Consider the following 21,956-nt stretch of genomic DNA (forward strand, 5'->3'; position numbering starts at 1 on the left):
CGAAAAGCGCTCAGGAAAGAACGAAACTCTCTCACATATTGGGTACCTACTCTCCTCTCGTATCTTGCATTTTTTTTCTTCAACATACACCGAGATTCCCACTGCACTCCCCTTCAGAACAAGTCAGTGCCTATTTCGCACCAACGAAAGAGAAATAGCGACAGATTTCCATAATTAGTCCCTCTACGATATGTGCATATGACAAGCCCCGGGGCGCTGCTACTTTGACTTTAGCCCGATAAGGGCCACTCCGATTAGCGGGCGGCCTCTTTTTTCCACCAAGATCCTTTATCTCAATCCTAATGGCTTTAAGTTAATTGAATGTCGGGATTTGACACTTTCCACCGGAGATTAATTAAGATACATGTTGTTGCTGCCATGCTGGTATTTTCTTGACTTTTCACGCTGCTGACATAAAATAAAAATGGGACCAACATTGTTTTCCATGTTTTAGCCCCCGGTGGTGATGCAGCTGTTTAAACAACAGCGTAATTACGGGTCCTGAAATTAGCTGGCTTTGCTCATAACGATGTTCTTCATTCATAGGAAATGTTTTGGTTAAATTTTGGCAGCCTATACGCAAGGAGCATACGACTTTGACCCGGGTGTTGCAAGAAAGAAAACCGCAACGTCAAATTTATTTTCGATTACAGAAAAAATATACTACGTACGTAGATGCGGAAAGCTTGAAGATGCTTTTCTTTAGCATGTCAAGCGTTTCTTTCTTTTGCTCTGGCTGGTTTCAAATTAGAGTAAAGTTCATCCTGACCGCAATGTTACACCATATGTTGCCGTTGGAAAGAATATTATGTGATGTATGTATGCAATGAATTTAGCGTATACTTGGGTCATTAACCTAACATCTCTTTGGAAATACTGTTTGGGATTAGATATCGTTGACGGTCGATCAAATTAAATGGTACTTTCTTCTATGAAACTGTGAAGAAAGTTTAAGGTTCGTTTTCCATTACTTTGCAACACCTTGTAGAAGTGCTTTCAATGTTTGCTCCGACCATATGTTTGGACTACCATCGTTACATTCTGCTGTGAGTAGTGCAAGAACAAACTATCAGAGCTCAGAGCTCGCGTGTAGCGGCTGAATGATGACCGGTCTGCTGGTGCAACAATTTCCAAGGGCAGGCCAGGCATAAAATCCTTATCCACACCCATCAAACAGAAGCGGTCATAATTTTATAGTTTTCCCCTGCTTTGTCTGACGAATGACGTTAAAATGCTCTCAAAGGCATGCTACTGGGGATATATCTTAAAGAAGCCGACTGACATCGTATTCGAAAGAAATAATGCAGAGGTAACATAATGCATAAGGATAGGTTATTCAAAGGCTGGAAATAAACTTTTCAGGATTGAAAAAAAAAACTGCAATGCAAATGAGGAGGGGTTATACTACTCACTGGTTTTGGAACGTGGCTCCCTTGGTCCATCGACGGTCACCTTGATCGCTTTGGTGTAGGTTGTCACCTGTGGTGGGGTGGTGGAGATTGCGATTGATAGAGTAAAGCTTTTCCCTGTTAATATGAAAAGAAAATACAATGGATTAGATTCTTATGTCGTAGCATTGGTGATGTTAATTAGAAATGGAATGGAAGACGCAGAAGGATTGGTTTTGCCAATTCTGAAGGGATTTTTTCGAAATAAGGTGGCATGTGATCATAATAAATTCTTGAAGTCACTATGGCGAGTATCCGCATGGTATTGTTAATGTTCATTCGCTGCCTGATGCTTCCGTGATTTCCAGAGAGAACAGACGTTCGATTGTAAGCCGCAAGTAGGACATCGTGATTTTCTTCCAAAACGCCGGCGGAATGAATTCTGATGTTGACGACTACCGGCTTGCTGTATCGGATCGTTGCTATGATGTGATTGTCCTATGCGAGACGTGGCTCGATTCGCGAACGCTTTCCAGCCAGGTGTTCGGATCCAATTATGAGGTTTTTCGTTGCGATCGGAATCCAAACAACAGCCGAAAATCTACTGGTGGTGGCGTTCTTGTGGCTGTCCGTTCCGGATTGGAGGCGAGTGCAATCGAAAATGAATCGTGGAACAGTGTGGAACAGGTTCGGACAGCCATTAAACTGGGCGATCGCACATTATTTTTGTGCGCATTGTACATGCCTCCAGATCGAGTTCGTGATCTTGAACTCATCGAAACTCACTGTCAATCAGTCTTCACAGTGATGAAAAGAGCGACTCCAATTGATGAGCTATTCATTTTTGGGGACTTTAACCTAGCAGGCGTTTCGTGGAGACCATCCCATAGCGGCTTCCTCTATCCAGATCCAGAACGTTCTGTATTTCATGCAGGAGCTATCGGCCGTCTCGATAACTATAGCGTAGCAACGCTTTCTCAAATTAACCACGTAGTCAACGAGAACATCCGTAGTTTGGACCTCTGCTTCGTGAGCACTCAGGACAATGCTCCGTTCATTTCCACAGCATCTTGTCCACTAGTTAAGCTTGTTCCGCACCACCCTCCTCTGATTGTCACTGTTGAGGACAATCTCGTTCGTGATTTCGATAGTCTTCCTGCTGCGGTTTCTTATGACTTTCGAAAGGCCGACCATCGAAGCATTGTAGATGTGTTGTCAAACATGGACTGAGAGAACATTCTCGATCATGACGACGTTGAGGCCACTGCGCAAACTTTTTCTCATGTCTTGGCATATGTCATTGACAGACACGTCCCAAAAAGAATTCACTGCAAAAACTTTCACCCTCCCTGGCAGACGATTGAGCTGCGTAGGTTGAAGTCGACCAAGAGAGCAGCATTGAGAAGATTTACGAAGTATCGCACGCTTCCTCTGAAACATCACTACGTGAGGCTTAATCACGAGTATCAGCGAGCCAGTCGTCGATGCTTTCTGCGATTTCAACGAGGTATTCAGCGTAACCTTAAACTTCACCCGAAATCCTTCTGGAACTACGTGAACGAGCAACTCAGAGAATCTGGCCTCCCATCGTCAACGGAATTGAACAGTGAAGTCGCTTCCACTCCGCAGGATATTTGCCGCCTTTTTTTTGTCAATTTTGCCAGTGTGTTCACTGATGAGAGACTAAGTGACGAGAACGCTGCAACGTAGCTCAAATCGTCCTTCAACCCTGGACCCGATGGAGTTCCGTCCGTGTTTTTGAAGAAACATATTGCTTGCTTGTTAACTCCACTTCACCGGCTATTCCGTATGTCCCTCTCCAGTGGTATATTTCCATCGTCCTGGAAATTTACACACATGTTTCCTGTCCACAAATAGGGAAGCAAACGAGTCGTGGATAACTATCGTAGAATTACATCATTACATCATTACAGCTTGTTATTATGGAACCGTTGCTCTCTCACAGCAAGCAGTATTTGAGTGCTGATCAACACGGGTTTACTGGCGGTCGCTCTACAACCACCAATCTGCTATGCCTCACATCCTACATTACCGATAGTATGACTGAACGGGTACAGACGGACGTTATATATACCGATCTATCCACGGCATTCGATAAGTTGAATCATGACATTGCGATTGTTAAACTCGACAGGCTCTTGAGTTGGTTCCGTTCGTATCTTACTGGTCGCCAACTTATGGTTGCTATAGGAGATTGCAAATCAGCTAGCTTCTTTGCCCTATCAGGTATACCGCAGGGAAGCCATCTGGGACCGTTGATTTTTCTACTCTACTTCAACGACGTGAATCTGGTTATCGAAGGACCTCGATTATCATATGCAGATGACCTCAACATATTTTTACGAATTTGCTCGATCGCCGACTGTCACAATATTCAACATCAGCTTAATGTCTTCGCCAGTTGGTGTACTTTAAATCGAATGGTAGTGAACCCAGCAAAGTGCTCTGCCATAACGTTCTCACGAAAAAAGCAACCGATTGTATCCTGCTTGGAACGACACTCGAAGGCGTGAATCAGGTGAAAGACCTGGGTGTGGTGTTGAATTCACAGCTAACATTCAGGCAACACATTTCTTATGTCATCGATAAGTCATCTTGGACTTTAGGAGTCATCATCAGGATAGCTAAGAATTTCACCGATGTCTACTGCTTAAAATCTCTTTACTGCTCCCTCGTACGATCGACGCTTGAGTATTGTTCTGCGGTTTGGAATCCGAATTACAACAATGGTGCCGAGAGAATCGAATCTGCTCAACGTCGCTTTCTTCGTTTTGCGCTTCGTAGACTGCCCTGGAGAGATCCGCTTCGGCTGCCCAGCTACGAGAGTCGCTGCCAACTGATAAATCTTGAATCTGTGTTCAACAGAGTCGCATCTGTATTCGACTTTCACCTCACACGTGATGCGCTTCGTCGGAGATTCTCATTTGTTTTCGCCGGCCGCAGTGACTGACAGAGAAAATTAGTGTATTTCCATTTATGTTTTTTATATTCTGACCATGTTGCTTTGTTTTTCTTTCTGTGATTATTTGACATGTAGTTTTACTATTATTATTATTATGATTAGTATTATTAACATCATTTGGGCTACAGCCAGCCTGTTGATGTATGGCAACAATTAATAAATAAATAAATAATAAATACAATAAACACTATTTAGTCAGCTATAATGTTTCATTTGAGCTAGAGCCTTTATATTCAGCTTTTGAACAGTATTTTTTTTTTTTTTTTTTTTTTTTTTTTTTTTTTTTTAATATTTTTATTAAGGAGACTTTCAACCGTTGGCTGGCTCGTCTCCCTTTTGAACAGTTTAAGCGCCATAGCGTATTTTATGATTAAAGAAATCTTGCAGAAATCTTCGGAATACTCCAAATTGACTGTACCCTTCGATTCCCTTTACCAAATCCATCGCAAAACGCCCCCAAGAATATTCAATTTAATTTATAACAGGTACTTTAACTATATTTATGTTTGTATTTATACTTAAAGTACATAACTCTAAATGGGAGCTAACCATCAATCATACTGTCATTGGTCGAAAGGTACAGTAGCAGCACCTCCCCTACCCGTGTATCCTCGAGATTGTCAAGTCAACGATGACAGGAGCACATACAAGTGTTAGAGGTAACAATAGCTGCAATTTCCAAACGACCAGATGCCTTCCTTCAGATAACAACTTGAGTGCGGTACAATCGATAGAACTGTTTCAAACACATCGTCGGTACATGAGCGAGTCGGTGATCATCTATTTTTGCCAATGGTGGCGGGGGTAGGGGTGATACCCCTCACCATCCCTCTCCAACGGGGGAGTTTGGTCAAGAGAGATGATCAAACCGATTTGTACCTTCCTCAAACTTGTCCTTGCTCGCCTTCTACTCTCTATATAAAATTTTCATACTGCCGTACTATAACGGAACTATCAACTCCAAACTTTGATATCTTCATCTATCGTATAAAATGACCACTTTAAGTCTGTTATTTGAAAGTTGGCATCTTCAACTAAGTTTTTTTTTTTTCCTCTGGTTTGTTTTTTTCCGTCGATCTTGTTTTCCGTGCTGAGCACCAATGCTACCGACGTGCCAGGAAGGCAGCTTCCATACCTGGACCCTACCTATCGACCCATCAACTCATGAACCGGGGACCAACGGCTTTACTTCGTTTCCGAAGGAAGGCGTGATCAGAGATGTTATGCCTCAGAACATCCCGGCGGCGCCGACTGGGATTGAACCCAGGCCTGCTGGGGTGAGAGGTAATCACGCTTACCACTACACCACCGGCGCCGTTACCAACTAAGTTTTAATAGGTGTTTGGGTAACATAAGTTAGAGTCTTTAAAGTGTCTCATTTTGTATAGCTAAGCGCGTTCAGAACTTTCCAACACAATGGGCCAGCAATTAGGTGACAGCAGAAACAAATTGTGTCAACAAACGTTGAATGGACTTCCTTTCGAGAAAGCAAAGAGTGCGGTAGTATTGGCGTTGCTTTGTACCGTTTTACAGCTTTCACTTTGATACGGTCAGTTGGGGGTACGTCTCCTTGTCGCATTTATGTGTCGTGTCTCGGTTAGTACCTTTTGTTCTCGCCGTCGGAAGACCGAAGCCCACCATGAACGGAATTGCCAATTTTGTGAAGGCACTGGATGCGAATCACGATTATATGGAAGCAACGTACCGGATAGCGGAGGAGAATGCGGTTCTCATCAAGTTCAAGTTGGAAGAATCAATGCGTTTTTCGGTTTCCTATAAAATTCTCTTATATTTTCACAATATCCATATCGGTGGAGAAAACTAACAAAGAGTAATGATTTTGTATGGATTAAACAGCACTTTAGCTAGTTAGCTAGCACTTTAATTAGTTTGGTTTGCCCAATTTTACCTGACTTGCAGATGTTGGTCTAAGGAATAGTGTAATTGTTGGACCAAAACCATTAATAAATCATAAAATACAAAAGATATCTAAAATTATCTCGTACTTACAGAGATAAAATGACGAATCTTTATGATACAACAAAGCTTTAAAAATATGTCGATGATGAGGAATCGCTACCAAAAAAGCTATTGAGAAAACATTGACATCCATACAAAAACGTTACATATCTCTTAAACTGTAAAAGAAAGAGGGTTAATTAATTAAAAAATATGATTATCTTCTACAAAAATGCTTTATTAAATATTATCTGTGCCCAAGACCCCATTTTGCTATCTTGCTGAGTGGATTATGAAAAATGAGGTACAAAAGAACGGGCCTATCATTAATGCAGGCTAATGCCCTATTGTCCTCTGCTGTCCGAAGAAGTCGTCTCCACTCTACTCGATCCATGGCCACACTTCGCCAGCCTCGTAGTCTGCGAAGGGTCCGCAGGTCGCCTTCTACGTGGTTCATCCACCTTGCCCACTAAGCGCCTCTTCTTCTTCTTCCTGTTGGATCGCTTTCGAGAACCATTTTCACTGGATCGTCGTGCGGCATTCTTACGACGTGTCCATCCCGCCATAGTCGCCCAATTTTTGCAATGTGGACGATGGATGGTTCTCCCAGCAGCTGGTGCAATTCGTGGTACATTCGCCTCCTCCACGTTCCGTCATCTATCTGCGCTACACCGTAGATGGTACGCAACACCTTCCGTTCGAAAACACCAAGTCCAGGTCTTATGGCCATAGAGGAGCACCGGTCTAATCAGCGTCTTGTAGATATCCAACTTCATGCGGTGGCGAATTTTATTCGACCGGAGCGTCCTCCGCAGTCCACAGTTGGCACGAATCCCTGCCCTAATGCGTCTTCGAATTTCTCTACTGGTATCATTTTCGGCGGTCACCAGTAAGCCCAAATACACGAATTCGTCGACTACCTCGATTTCGTCACCGTCAATCTGAACTCGGGGTGGGAGGCTCACATTGTCTTCCCTAGAACCTCCTCCTTTCGTGTGTTTCGTCTTCGATGCGTTGATGGCAAGTCCAATCCTGTTAGCTTCAGCCTTCAGTCTGATGTACGTTTCCGCCATCGTCTCAAATTTCCGTGCCGTGATGTCGATGTCATCGGTGAAGCCAAGAAGCTGGATGGACTTCCTGAAGATCGTGCCACTCGTGTCGATCCCAGCTCTTCTGGTCACACCTTCTAACGCGATGTTAAATAGCAGACACGAAAGTCCATCACCTTGCGTAACCCCCTTCGAGATTCAAAGGGACTCGAGAATGTCCCCGATACTCGAACAACGTACATCACTCGATCCTTCGTCGCCTTGATCAATCGCGTCAGCTTATCCGGAAATCTGTACTCGTGCATAATCTGCCATAGCTGATCTCGATCGATTGTTTCGTATGCGGATTTTTTTTTCCTTGATTTGTTTTCCTTCGATCTTGTTTTCCGTGCTGAGCATCAATGCTACCGACGCCAGGGAGGCAGCTCCCATACCTGGACCCTACATATCGATTCATATACTCATGAACCGGGGACCAACGGCTTTACTTCCCTTCCAAAGGAAAGCGTGATCAGAGATGTTATGCCTCAGAACATCCTGGCGGCGCCGACTGGGATTGAACCCAGGCCTGTTGGGGTGAGAGGTAATCACGCTTACCACTAAACCACCGGCGCCGTGTGGGCATTGGGTGTGGGCATTTCTGCATAAATTTGGTCCGTGGTAGCCCGGGCATCCATGAATCCCACCTGGTATTGCCCCACGAACTCTCTTGCAAATTTTGACAGCGGGCGGCATAGAATTTGGTAGAGTACCTTGAATGCGGCGCTCAGCAATGTGATCGCGAGGTAGTTGCAGCAATCTAATTTGTCGCCCTTTTTGTAGATTAGGCATACGACACCTTCCATCCACTCCTCCGGTAATATCTCCTGCTCTCAGATCTTAGCAGTTACCCAGTAATGCGCTCTAGCCAGTGCCGTATTTTAATAAATCCGGTACAACTTGATAGTGGATCTACACCAGCCGACCGATATCCTCCTCAACTTCTTGAAGATCAGGCGCCGGTAGCCTGTCGTCTTCTGCGCGTGCTCCAAGGTCTGTTGCCATGCAACCTTCGTTTTCTGCTGCATCACCGTTGAGGTGCTCGTCATAGTACAGCATCCACTTCTCAATCACATCACAATCGTTCAAGAGAAGGTTACCGTCCAAGTCCTTGCACATATCGGCTTGCGGCACGTAGCCTTTGCGCGAACTATTTAGCATCTCGTAGAGCTTCCGTGTGTCGTTTACGTGGTACAGATTTTCCATCGCCTCGTAATCTCGGTCTTCTTGCTGACGCTTCTTCCTTCGGAAAACCGAGTTTTGTCTGTTCCGCGCCTATCTGTATCGCTCCACATTCAATCTCGTGCGGTGTTGCAGCATTCTCGCCCGTGCTGCATTCTTTTCCTCTACTAACAGTTTGCATTCGCCGTCAAACCAGTAATTTCTTCGGTCCGGGATTGCAGTACCTAGTGCCGCTGCAGCAGTACTACCTATGGTGGAACGGATGTCCCTCCAGCCGTCTTCTGCTGCTGCGTGTAGTCCTGGGCAACTCCGGCGTCCCGTTGTTGCTCAATGTTGGGTCGCGGCGTTCGACTTCGACGAGTGCACCGTCGAGAGTTTTGAGCTCATACATACCGCAACTAGGTAATGATCCGAATCTATGTTTGCACTGCGGTACGTGCGGACGTTGTTAATGTCGGAGAAGAATTTCCCGTCGATTAGAACGTGATCGATTTGGTTTTATGTGTGTTGGTCAGGTGATCTTCAGGTAGTTTTGTGAATATCCTTGCGGGGGAAAAAGGGTACTTCGGACTACCATACCTCGGGAGGCTGTAAAGCTCACGCATCGACACTGTATGTCTAATATAATTTGTTTTCATGTAATTAATAAAAAGCACGTTTTAGCGCTTTTAAACCACTGTGCACTGGGCAGAGAGCGCGCAAAAATGTCTAAGTCGTGCAATGTGAGCAGTATTGCACACAAATAGCACAAAGAGAGCTCAAATTTAGCACAAGGATTTTGGAACTGTTTATAATGTAACGAGCATATATAACACGGAATAATATTATACTTCACTCAAACTTAAACAAGTGTAATGATTTTGACAATAAGCACATTCTGGATGAGCGCATATTTGTCAGTAGCACAAGCTCATTGCACGTCTCTTTATTTTTGCCGTGCAAACATACAGATGTATGTGTTTACTCATCTGTGGTTTGTTCTATTTCCTATCCCTGCCTTCCTCTGCCGTTAAGGTATAGAAAGTGCTCAATAAAATGTGGAACTCAAAGTGATATTTTACACTTCACATTGAGAAAAAAATCTAATGAAAACAAGGGACGCCATGAGCGTCCATTATACAGAACACTTTGACTCAAATAAATTTGTCATTTCATATCCGTAAATGACGTTTAAGAGACGAGAGGTTCATAAAAATATACCACAACCCCTAAGGTATCGTTTACCAACTTTCGGTTTCTGTGGTGGTTCCGGTGATGCGTGCCCAAAAAAAATAAATAAACAACATGAAACAAACCTTAAGCCCTAACTGACCGACATTCTGCGATTCAGCTCATCATCATTCGAAGATGGCAGACTAACCGACGGCAGCCCGACGAGAGATTAACCACACTGAGAAAAACCAAACACTTTGGTTTGGTTTCATAGCTAATTGATTTTCAGCGATTCTTTCCATATGTATAACCGAGGGAACAACAACTGACAACTTCCAGGTTAGTGGAGTTTACAGTGGTGACGACCTGCCGCTGCGGTGTGGTAGTTAAACTGGGCCAAACATTTGCCCGCCGCAAACTTTGATTTGCACCTATAAATTATAAATTTTCGGGTTTGAGGTTTAGCCACAGAGGGTTCTTCCGCACGGCAGTTGAAAGTGAGTGTGCGCGCGCCGTCGGCAGCGGTTTCAGGAAAAAAAAGGGGGTGGTAATTAATGACGAAACTTTACCATTTTTTGTTTCGCTGATCGGTTTGCCAAATCAAGCTCCTGAAAAGAGCTGCGCATTTTATCGAGTCTGAGCGCAGACGTAATCGATTACCAAGGTGAGCGTTCATAAATTACTCAACGCGATTCTTCAAAACATTAAAATGAAGTGTTAATGCTACTTTAATATTTTTAAATCGCAGCTAAATCATTTTTACGACGTCATAATCTGCTCACACTTTGCTACACTTTCCATCCCGTCCGATCTTTTGAACCTGAGCGCGCGTGCTTTGTTCTCGAACCCATCTGGGTAATCCATTTCGAGCCTTGAAGGTGCTTGATCCTTTGCTTTCGTGCCGATCGGACCCGTTGAGGTGAGAGAACCTCTATTACTCTTCATTTGTCCCGAGCCAATGTTGTAGATATGCTTTCGGAGGAATGGGCAAAAATAATTAATGGCCGTTATTTACAACAATGAAATATATTCCTTTGCCGTAGCGCAACACGTAACCAACGTTTAGCGGTTTTAGAGGAACCGCCTACAACAATAACTAGCCAGCGTTGGCTTCGATGGCAACATGATGCCTTCTGCTTACGGAACGGAACCGCAACTGTAAAATGGCAAATTAAGTGTCCTCCTAAACGCCTATACTGAAAATATTAAGAGGCTTTGTTTTCAATTTAAAAATGGGATTCAATGAGTACCATTCATCATTGGTTCTACTATATTTAATCAAGCAATGAGAAGTAACACTGTATGGTACAGATGTAAAAGAGCATGAGCATTTCCAGCCCAAAACGCAAACCGGTTGGTCATGAGTGGTTCCGATTTGAACGAAACATTTCTCACGTGTTCGCTGCTACTAATGGTTGCATTTTTCATTTAAATTAGATTTTTTTCTCCAGAGTAACTTTTGAAAAGGGCGTATAAAAAAATTGATTATTTTTTTTTCAAAAAATCATAGCTTGAAAATTATTGATCTGATCAAAATGGCGTATGAGAAAAAGTTTTAGGTAGTTAAATTATCTTTGCGGAAAAAAATACACTGAAAGAAAAACTTAGTAAATTAGTATTTAAAAAACGTAAAACGATGATTATCTCAAAACACCCCCCCTTCGATCTTCATAAATTTTTTTTTCAAGAAAACTGAAAAAATGCCCTAATATTTGGTAAAGAGTGTATGCTGGTAACTTTCTTAAAAAAAAATTTATAATTTTTGAAATTTTTGTTGGTTTTTACAAGTTGGTGAAATTGCATATTTTTTAGTAAAATAGTAATTTATTTGGATTCTACGCATAATTTTCAAAAACTTTGTATATAGAAACTTTTTTCCTAAGTCCAGCCGTTCTCAAGTTAATGCAATTTAAAAAAAATAATTATGATAATTTTCTACATTTTGGGCCATTTTCAAATGTTAGTCGTGATGTCCAGCAACGAGATGTTTTTCCATGAATATATATTAAAAAACAGACAATTCATTCTCAAATATGGTAGCTGTCAGACTTACCCGTTTCTATTTAGACGCAGCGGAAAAGAAACAAGTTTATAAGTAAGTACTCTCGAATATACCCAAATAATCAACAAACCCACTCATGTGCCTTTTTTCTGTCCTCTATTAGTTGTATACCTGGATAGAATTGTGTATGTCATAACAAAGGCTCAAAACATAAACAGGTAAACAAATATGTTATTAAACCTGTAATTGAGATAAATTCTCTAGGTACTTCTCTGACGTATACCATATTGTGCCTTAAGAGCTCATCCCGCGATATCACAACTACATAAAAAAGCACCCCGTGGAGGCTTCTTACACTCACACCTTAAAAAGTTTGCTATAATCAATTGTACCTAATGAAGATAGGTATAATGTCAACATTGTAATTATTCTGCTACATATATATATATATATATTGGGACGATCTTCACCTGTTCCATTCAGTTCATCTCTCTTAGCGTTTCAAGTTAAAAAGCAAGTAGTTTTTACGATGGATAACAATTTCAAGTGTTGTAAACCTCTACCTAAATCAATTTCAAAGCATGACACAGTAGCAGTTCAGTTGTTTATCTCAAAATTATTAGAATTTTTAAAGTTGCAAATAACAGTCCAAAAGTGTATTTTTATGTCAGATGGAGCAGCATCACAATACAAAAACATAAAAAAAATTGCTAGCCTCTGTGGATTTAAAGATAAGCATAATGTAGAAATTGAATGGCATTTTTTTGCAACTTCACACGGCAAAGGTCCTTGTGATGCGATTGGCGGTACCCTTAAGAGAATGGCAACCAGAGCAAGTTTAGCTAAGCAACACGAGCACCCTATAACGAACCCTAAACAACTGTACGACTGGACAAATAGTCGTAAAGAAGATTTTTTTTTTTTTTTGTTAATTACTTTATTTGTACAGGCTCAATCGAATAAAATAAAGAAGATCTTCAAACAAAAATGTCATTTTGTTATGTTTCTACGGAAGAATACAAAAAGGCTGACACGGAATTTGATCCAATTTTTAAGAAAGTGAAACCAATTCCTGGAACTCGAAAATATCATTGCTATATTCCAGTTTCAAACAACCAAATTGCAGTAAAAATATTCTCTTATTCAAACGATACACCCAAATTATTCAATGTATTCAAATAATATGAGTTGTAAAATAAAATAATAAATATATACTGTTTTTTATCTCAACCAATCTTTCATTTGACCACATCAACGTGCTTCTCTTCCGCTGCCTCTAGATAGAAACGGGTAAGTCTGACAGCTACCATATCTGAGAATGAATTGTTTGTTTTTTAATATACAATCATGAAATAAAATCTCGTTGCTAGACATCTCGACGAACATTTGAAAATGGCCTAAAATGTTGAAAATTGTTATAATTATATTTTTTTTAATTCGCATTAACTTGAGAACGGCTGGACTTAGGAAAAAAGTTTTTATATGCAAAGTTATCGAAAATTATGCGTAGAATCCAAATAAGTTATTATTTTTCAAAAAAATATGCATTTTCATCAACTTGTAAAAATCAACAAAAATTTAAAAAATTATAGATTTCTTTTTAAGGAAGTTACCAGCATACACTTTTCACGAAATTCAAGGGTATTCCATCAATTTTCTTGAAAAAAAAAATTATGAAGATCGAAGGGGGGGTGTTTTGAGATAATCATCGTTTTACGTTTTTTAAATACTAATTTACAATGTTTTTTCTTTCAGTGTATTTTTTCCGCAAAGATAATTTAACTACCTAAAACTTCTTCTCATATGCCATTTTGATCAGATCAATAGTTTTCAAGTTATGATTTTTTGAAAAAAAAATAATCCATTTTTCTATACGCCCTTTTCAAAAGTTACTCTGGAGGAAAAAATCATATTTAAATGAAAAATGCAACCATTAGTAGCAGCGAACACGTGAGCAATGTTTCATTCAAATCAGAAGGGGTCGAGACAAAATTGACATTTTTTTTAACGATTTGAGCTAGAAATGCTCGCATGTGTTTATGCTATTCTAACCTCCTTTAATTGAATATGTTATTGAACTGCTAGCGAGCAATGATGCAGTGATTGTACCACTTGCTGACAAACGACAGAGTAGCTTCATCTACTGGACTTTGACTTGGAAGCCACAGGAAAAGATGCTCTTTCTAAGCCTTCATAAGGAAGCCTATAAAACTGTCTGTATCATTGCGAAGACGATCACAGCTTTGAATTGTACAGTTAAATGGCAATGGCTATGTTCAAAGAAGGAAGAAAGTGTTGTATCTAGGTAATTCGAATGTTAAGAGTGAAAATTATTAGACAAAACCACAAGCCAAAGACATCTCACAGTTAGTCGGCTGCTATTTGTTGATTGTTTCAGATGGAAAAAAAGTAATTTGCTGTGCATTTATGGCAGAGTTTGGCATGAGGCAAGAGATATTGAATTCGAATAGCACTAGTGATCCTACTCGATGAAAACATACGGACTGTGATTAGTGAGTGCATATTTTTGTAAAAAAAAACACATCAATCGCTAATTTCTTATGAATAAAAGCTCAATATCGGAAACTAACAACACAATCAGGTAGAGGAATGTTTCCTCTGCCATTAGGGATAGTTTGTTTGTGAGATTAAGGAGAAAGGGGACTTTATTAAATTTTGGAAATTCAAAAATAGTTTTTTTTGGTTTAAAACCGAAATACTGTCGATAAAAATGTGTTTCTCTGTGTACCTGTAGGTAAGTAGAACGTAATGAACGCATTTTCAGTAACGTAATTTTGAATTAAAAAATAATAATGACGTCCCCTTTCACCTTATGCTTTTATTCGCGGAAAATTGACGATTGATCTATTTGTTTTAAAAAAGTATGTATGCCCTAATCACGATCCAATTTTCCAGTTCCAATTTATTTGAAGAGCTTTTTCCAGTTTTTGAAATAACGTCTTACTATCGACTTTACGCAAAAATATACGGTGATGCGACACATATTCATGAAGATACAGGTAGGTATATTTGTAACCAGGTCTCCAACTAAGTGACAAGCGTTTTTTTTTAATTTAAAACGCGTTTTTCTCAACACTATGATTTTCATGTCGGTGATCATACCTCTCACGCAAAAGTCACGAGTTCAAATATCATCCCCGGACAAGTCACGAACTACCTAAAAGTGTTAATGTGACTATAATAACAAAATATCAGTGACAAATGTATCTCGGGAGCGGCTGAACCTATCGGGCTCTAAGCTTTAAAACTTTATTTTTGAGTTTTTAGTCGAATTTTTTTTCAATCCGATCAATATTATACATTTTGCAAAACAATTTAAACGTAATTTTTCGGCGAGAAACATATTTTTTTAAAAGTCGCCATTTTGATGCAACGAGGTATTTGACTTATTCTTACGGTAAAGGTCAACATTTTCACTATTTTGACAGATCTCTCTTGTTTTCATGGCTCTGTAAAGAGCAGTTCCACGCCAAATGACGAATCGGAAAAACCTCAACTTTTCTGATTTGCAGTTTCATGATTTTTGCCAAAATTCAACCATTTTGGATATTGTAATATTTTCAATATGGCGTTTTTAAAACTTATCAAAAATTGTTGCCCGTAAAAGGCACTTCTGATAGAAATGATGTCTGCAATAAAGTTGTACAGAAAAATTATGCTTTTTTTTCTGGGAAAAATATGCAAAAAAATGATTTTAATCGTTTAAGTCACAATTTCAAAAAACCACACCTGGACCCTACCATCGATCCATCAACTCATGTTCCGGGGACCAACGGCTTTACTTCCGAATGAAGACGTGATCAGAGATGTTATGCCTCAGAACATCCCGGCGGCGCCGACTGGGATTGAACCTAGGACTTCTGGGGTGAAAGGTAATCACACTTACCACTACGCCATCGGTGCCGCTTGCCTAAATATCTCAAACATTTTTTGGCCGATCTTTGAATTTTTTATTTAAATAAAAAGCTCAAATAAAATGCAAACGTTTGAAATGCTTCAAATTATGGACGCCTAAAAATTGGCAGAAAAAGAACTTTTGATGACATTTTTGAACTATTTGTTAAAAGTATTTTTCACGTAATTTATACTCAGAAAGTAATGTTTGAGACATTTTCAATCATTTTCTGTGAAAAAATACACCAAAAAGCAGACCAACAAAAATATAAAAAAAATAATTACCAAATGTCCATAGTGTCCATAGTTTTGAATAGAACAAGAGTTTGCCCTTTTCATAATTTTGTTTTGTTTTAATAACTACAAAATATTTTTGTTTATTTTTCCCAGAAATATTTTTTTCTCTAAAACTTTGTCGCAGATAGCATTTTGATTAGCAATGCTTTGTGCGTGCTACATTTTTTTTTAATTTTCAGGATGCCATTTTTTTACCAAAATCTAAATTTCCAAATTTGAGCAAAGATGTGAATCATTGCCCATATTTAAGCAAAGTTTCATACAAATCTGAGAAGGTGTCAAATACCTCACAATATTAGTATTTTTGGAATCGACATATAGGAGCCAGAAATCCATGTCTGACGCTTTTTTGAAATTCAAGATGGCGGCATCCAGTTGCAGAACAACTAGGAATCACTGTCAAATACCCCACAATATGGGTACTTTTGGAATCGGGGAGATGTGTAGTGACCGGAAATCGATGTCTAACATCATTTTGAAATCCAAGATGGCGGCTTCCGGTTACAGAAAAACTTGGAAATTATGCCAAATACCTCACAATATGGGTATTTTTGGTATCGTAGTGACGTGTAGGGTTCAGAAATCGATTTATGACGCCTTTTTGAAATCCCAGATGGCGGCTTCCGGTTCCTTGAAAAAAGAAAATACTGTTAAATACCCAAAAATACGCGTATTTTTGGGATCGGGGTGACGTGTGAGAACCATAAATCCATGTCTGACTCCATTTTGAAACCCAAGATGGTCTGATGCCAATTCAAAATGCAAGATGGCGGCTTCCAGTCAAAGAAATACTGGGAAATACTGTCAAATACTCCGCAATATGGGTATTTTTTCAATCTGGGTGACACTCCTCCACCATCTTCACTTCAATCCGATTCCAAAAATACCCATATTGTGGGATATTTGATAAAATTTCCAAGCTTTTCTCTAACCGGAAGCGGTCATCTTGGATTTTAAAATAACGTTAGGCATCGATTTCTGGTCCCTAAAAGTCACTTCGATTCCAAAAAATACCCATATTGTGTTTTTCTGTAACTGGAAGCCGCCATCGTGCATTTCAACATAGCGTCAAAAATCTGATATTTCTAGTCCCTACACGCCATTCCGCTCCCAAAATACCCATGTGGGGTAGTTGACTGACATGAATTTCCGGTTCTTAAACGTCAATGTGATTTCATATTGTGGGGTATTTTTGACAGTTGTTTCCAATTTTTCTGTTACCGGAAGCCACCATCTTGGATTTCAAAATGGCGCCAGACATGGATTTACGGTTCCTACACGTGACTAATTAAAAAATTACCCATATTGTAGCGTATTTGCCATAATTTGCAAGTTTTTCTGTGACCGGAAGCCACCATCTTAGATTTCAATATGGCGTCAGACAGAGATTTTCGGTCCGTACACGTCACTCCGATTCCAAAAATACTCATATTATGGGGTATTTGGCAGAATTTCCAAGTTTTTCTGTAACCGGAAGTCGCCATATTGGATTTCAATATGGCGTCAGACAGAGATTTCCTGTTCCTTCACGTCACTCCGATTCCAGCAATACCCATATTGTGGGGTATTTCACAGTACATCCCAGTTTCCCAAAATCACAAAAAACTCGTTATTTGGAATTTACTTCGTAAAAAGAAAACTCGTTATTTGGGATTTACTTCGTAAAAAGAGGGACGAAAATTTAATACTGCGTAAAAAAAGACTTCGTTAGCCGAGGTTTCAGTGTACGGATCTATTTTAAATATAATACTTCTTAGGACAAAAAACAAGTGATGAAACTGATATTTGACCATGTAGTAGATCCCAGGCATGGATCCACCTTAAAGCAGTAAAATAAAAAATTGAGGTTGAGTTTGAGCGGCAACCAGATAACCCAAGCAACACACATGTTCTATAACAGTTTATTTAACCTTTGTGTGTCTGGTTTTGGTTGTATAGCAGTTTACTCAACATAATTCTATGAAGCTGTGTTCATTTGTAATTTTTGTAATTTTGGATTAACTTTCAAGATGAGATCCATATAGTCATCTAAGGTCGTATTAATTTCTCAGGATCACGTTTTCAAGATCCGGAAATAGTTCGGGTTCCCCCGGGGAAGTGGCCAGATTCAGATTCTTCTTGAGCCTACACCCTCATGCGACACATCAAACTACAATAGAATTAAAACATAAGATCATTGGTGCCCATATCAAGGACTCAGGTCCACGCTGGACAGATTCTGATATGTTTCGGGTGTCCCCAGACCAGATTTTTCTTGAGAATTCAAAAATAAGATCATTGCAGGTCATTTAAATTCTCAGGACCACACTCCAAAACCAACAATTGAAATGGCCTAAACTCCATTTTGTAAACAATCCTTGTAAGGCCATTTTCTCACAAACCGAAACCTACATTCGCAAACCTAAACCACAATCGGGTAGAGGAAAAATTTCCCTACCTGTTCATCAGTTGGTTTCCTTTGGCGGACTTCGGTTCGAAAGAAAATGACCTTACAAGGTTTGTTTACAACATGGAGTTGAGGTTTTTTCAATTGTTGGTCTTGACTTGTCAGATCTTGACATGTTACGGGTACTTCTGAGGATTTTCATAAATTTCCCGAAATTTTCCAAACAATCGTATCGGAACTTTCCTGCAGTTCTCCTCAGAACTACTCTGAAGTTTTTCTCAGAACTACTCTGAAGTTCTTCTCAGAAGCACTTTGAAGTTCTCCTCAGAACTACTCTGAAGTTCTCCTCAGAACTATTCCAAAGTTCTCGTCAAAACTACTCTGAAGTTCTTCTTAGAACGACTCTGATGTTCTCTTCAGAAATACTCGAAAGTTCTCCTCAGAACAGATATTCGATGAAGGTTTCAACATTTTCCTGAAATACACGGATCTGCTATGAAGTTGTCATTCTCTTTAAGATCTTTAAACTTCCCCGATAGTTGGGTATAGGGTTGATACCGGTATTACCGTGCTGTTTAACAATACCGAAATATCAGATTTTGAACGATAAAAAACCGGTATTTTCGGTATTTTTGCTGGATTCTCCAAGCATTTTTCATTGTTTTTTTACATGTTCACCAAAGTGACTGAAGTATAAATAATCGATTGTTTTTAATATTAAAAACAATAAAGAATAATATAAATGTTTTGCGTGCGCTACATGGAAATAGCCTTGATATTGACTTTAAAGTGGTACATAGGGGTAGACGGGCAAGATCGCCACTTGGGCAAGATTAGCACCCTTCAATTTTACATAAAAAATCTTATGTTTTTCCAAACTGCACACACGTACTTTTCAACCACGGTCCAAAGATGCAACGTGCCAAAAATGATTCAAAAATATTCATTAATGTCTAAGAAATCGATGAAAATATGTCGAACAAAAAAAAATCTCTCTTTATGATAAGAATATGCAATAACTTAAAACCCTGTTTTTGTTTCACTTAATACAACTTTAAATTAACGTTTCAACCTGGGGCTGGTAATTTGTTTTGATTAACTAAGGAATTTAATTTTAAAAATCTAAATAATATCATACAAAAAAAAAATTCTAGTGTGACTGCACGTATTCCACCGCAGCACACTAGGGCTAGGAATGCAATCTAGCGAAGCAAAATAAATAATTCCGAAACGAAGCATTTCCCCGACTTGGTGTCTGGGGTAAAGTTTCTCATCATAATAAGGACCATCTATTGACATAAGCAAATAGTTCAAAACTCTTCCGCAAAGATAGCGCCACAATCTAACTTCTTCCTCTGACGTTTTGGAGACTTGATGTCTTTAGCAAAGTTGTTTATCTTGACAAAATAATCAACTCTTTTGAAGACGTAAAATTTCCACAGCCTACTGGTTCCGAGTTAAACGGGGTTAAAAAAAAATTCGAAAATAGTTTTTTCTTTCTGTTTCTATTTTTTTTTTTTCTTACAACCATATAGTGTTATAATGTTTTTTTTTTCTTTTCTTTAATACATAGACAATTCACGCAAGATGGATTTTAGGAACCCTAATTCGAAACACGTCTGCAATAGGAACCCACCAAGCAGGTTTCCTGAACCAACGTTCAACGATGGACACATATTTACTGCACGACGTATTCTAGAGGAGAAGTGGAATGCGGGTCATGACCTGCCTTGGCCTGTGATGGTATTTGACATTGAGAAGACCTTTGACAACATAAGCCTTTCTGCACTTCCAGATATTCTGTTGGTTAAAGGTGCATTCAAAGGAATTGTAAATAGAGTGATAAATTGTCTCAACGCAGAGGCACAACAGGTGCTATTGAATGGTCAGCTGCTGCTCCTCAAATGCGAACGAGAGGAGTGAAACAGGGTTGTCCACTCCCACCTTTCATATTTGATCTAATTATGGGAGAGGTACTACTCACTGTTGAGGATGAATTGGAAGGATGGCTTCAACTCAATCACACGAATAGGTCAAAGTTCCCAATTATCCTTGTATATTCGAACTACATTTTAATTATAGCTAGATCAGTGGAGGAGTTGGATAAATTGCTTCCAGTGCTTGAAAACTATCTAGGAAAGGTAAACATCAAGCTCAATGAGGCAAAATGTCAAATCGTGGTAAGGACACCTTTTGGACAAGTACCAACGGAACTAAAAATCGGATTTGTTGCCCTATTCTTCGCACCAAGTATACCAATAGTATAGCAATAACTAATTATTCTGACGTTTAATCCAAACGCGGTCTTTAGCAAAGGTTCATAAAGGAAAATTTCACATTAGTATCGATATCAAACTTTTCGTTGTACGTTGACGTCACTTCTACTTCTAATTCTTCTTGTACCACCTTCATCAGTTGACTAGAAAGAACACATTCTTGTTATTCGAGCCTGGGAACCGTTTGCGATTTAAGAGGCGCCACTCTTGATTTGGCAAGAACTAAAGCAACATGAGTTTTGCCCAAGTATCGATACACCATATATATCACGCTCGCAAAAGCTTTATCACTTGCATCCAAAAAAAAGCATGAAGTTCGACACTGCCAAACGAAGGAACATCATTAAAATAGTATCTTGGTACTCGGACCTCCTTAACCATCGAGATTTGTTCAAGCCATTCAGTCCGCTTTGAAATCAGACCGTCAGGTAGTTTATCATCCCAATCCACTTGCAAACGTCATAAGTCTTGAAACATTATCTTCAAATGGATTGTGATTGGACTAAGCACATTCAACGGATCGAAAATAGCATCATGAATTTCAGTAACTGTCGCTTGGTAGGAATATCAGCTCCAGAACGAAACTTTACATCAAGCTTTGGGAGGTCCAAAGGAAAGACAAGCTCGGCAGTATTAAGATGCCATTTCAGACCAAGGACACGAACATCCGCACTCGGTTCAGCTCTCATCGAGGGATCCAGAGATTCCAGCACTGCGCTAGAGATGGAGACAAATTTCACCAGTTTAAATCCGCCTAGATCTAGATCAATTGCTTCGTCTTCGGTGTCTGTTGAATCAAAATAGTCATCCACGTAGTGCTGTTTGACTATTGCACGTTCTACTCCAGGAAAGCGACCTTCAAGTGCCTTCGCATTGAAATTCTTTATAAATTGAGCAATTGACGGAGATGACACAGCACCGAAAATCATAGCCATTATGACGTTGAGAGTTTTGATCCAACCACCTAATAAGGATTTGATGAAACATCTCTTTGATATCTGCCATTTTCTGCCTCCCTCTCATTAGTACGCCTATTAATGACGGAATGAAATCTGGTCCTTTTAGCAACAAATCATTCAAGGAGAAACCGTGGGATTTTGCTTTGGCATTCATTACCAAAGAAATTTGCACTTACAACGCTAAAATGTGGCAAGTACCAGGTATTTGGTGTTTCAGTAAATTCTTCAGGTTTCAGCTTCCTCGCATAACCCTTTGCCATATAATCTTTGATGTTTTCACAATACTGTTCAGCGAACTTTGGATCAGCATCCATCTTCTTTTCTATAAATTTCCACTGTTGCAGGTTCTATTTCACCATGTATTTTCCA

The 21,956-nt window shown here is 39.7% G+C and overlaps 1 protein-coding gene across 1 annotated transcript in view; it reads right to left on the minus strand.

Moving 5' to 3' along the window:
- The window catches only part of lz (lozenge), a 110,947-nt gene that overhangs the window by 60,005 nt on the left and 28,986 nt on the right, over positions 1-21,956 (minus strand). The window contains exon 3 of the mRNA XM_065231000.1: positions 1,413-1,526. Coding sequence (XP_065087072.1) covers positions 1,413-1,526 — 114 coding nt within the window. The remainder of the gene's footprint in view (positions 1-1,412; positions 1,527-21,956) is intronic.

The sequence above is a fragment of the Ochlerotatus camptorhynchus genome, unplaced genomic scaffold, assembly GCF_037179485.1.
Source record: "Ochlerotatus camptorhynchus isolate MF236.1 unplaced genomic scaffold, CSIRO-AGI_Acam_v1.1 ptg000336l, whole genome shotgun sequence".
Classification (NCBI taxonomy): Eukaryota; Metazoa; Arthropoda; class Insecta; order Diptera; family Culicidae; genus Ochlerotatus; species Ochlerotatus camptorhynchus.